General features: G+C 44.9%; 1 protein-coding gene across 1 annotated transcript; it reads left to right on the top strand.

Annotated features, from left to right (window-relative positions):
* Nucleotides 1-21: 21 nt before the first annotated feature.
* LOC111644306 (myoferlin-like) lies at nt 22-694 on the top strand. Its single transcript, XM_023393127.2, has 3 exons — nt 22-143; nt 250-397; nt 545-694. The coding sequence occupies exons 1-3, from the start codon at nt 46-48 to the stop codon at nt 581-583; spliced, it is 285 nt and encodes a 94-aa protein (XP_023248895.1). The 5' UTR covers nt 22-45; the 3' UTR covers nt 584-694.
* The last annotated feature ends 6 nt before the right edge of the window (nt 695-700 follow it).

The following is a 700-nucleotide window of genomic DNA, read 5'->3' as shown; positions in this document are numbered from 1 at the left end:
TGCTCAGTGTGTCTGCTTGTCCTGTGTCTGTAGGGCAAAGTGGAGATGACACTGGAGATTGTAAGTGAAGCAGATGCAGACGGGAAACCTGCAGGAAAAGGCAGGGACGAGCCCAACATGAACCCAAAACTGGACCCTCCCAAGTAAGAACTCAGCGGAATGACTGTGAAACGTATTGCACAGATTATTGTGCAGATTGAACCTCTGAAAATGTATCCACACTTTTCTTTCATTCTCCCTAACCACCAGACGCCCGGACACGTCCTTCTTCTGGTTCACCAACCCATGTAAGACCATGAAGTTCATTGTGTGGAGAAGGTTCAGGTGCCTCTTCATCGGACTCATCCTCCTCCTCATAGTGGTTCTCTTCCTCGCCATCCTGTTGTACTCTTTACCGGTAAGGACGGACGGCTGAATAACATTAGTCATATCTTCTGAAATCATTACGTTCACTGAAGAATTTGAACTTGTGGGGCAGGTGAAAATTGTGAAGGAGTGTGTGTGTGTGTACGCAGTGATTTGATTGTTGGTTTTCCTCTTTCAGAACTACATCTCAATGAAGATTGTGAACCCTCTAAGATAACGAGACAATGGGGGAGGAGCAGTGGAACTCTAAAGGACAATACAAATGTCTTCCGGATCACACTCCTGATCACAACTAGCACCAAACCATCTCAACATCTTTTTTTTTTTTTTTTTT

This window comes from Seriola lalandi, unplaced genomic scaffold (genome assembly GCF_002814215.2).
Source record: "Seriola lalandi dorsalis isolate HSWRI2012SDOR001 ecotype SW California unplaced genomic scaffold, Sedor1 jcf7180002012433, whole genome shotgun sequence".
Lineage (NCBI taxonomy): Eukaryota > Metazoa > Chordata > Actinopteri > Carangiformes > Carangidae > Seriola > Seriola lalandi.
Note: the sequence above shows the minus strand (reverse complement) of the source record. Positions and strands in the feature narration are given on the sequence as shown.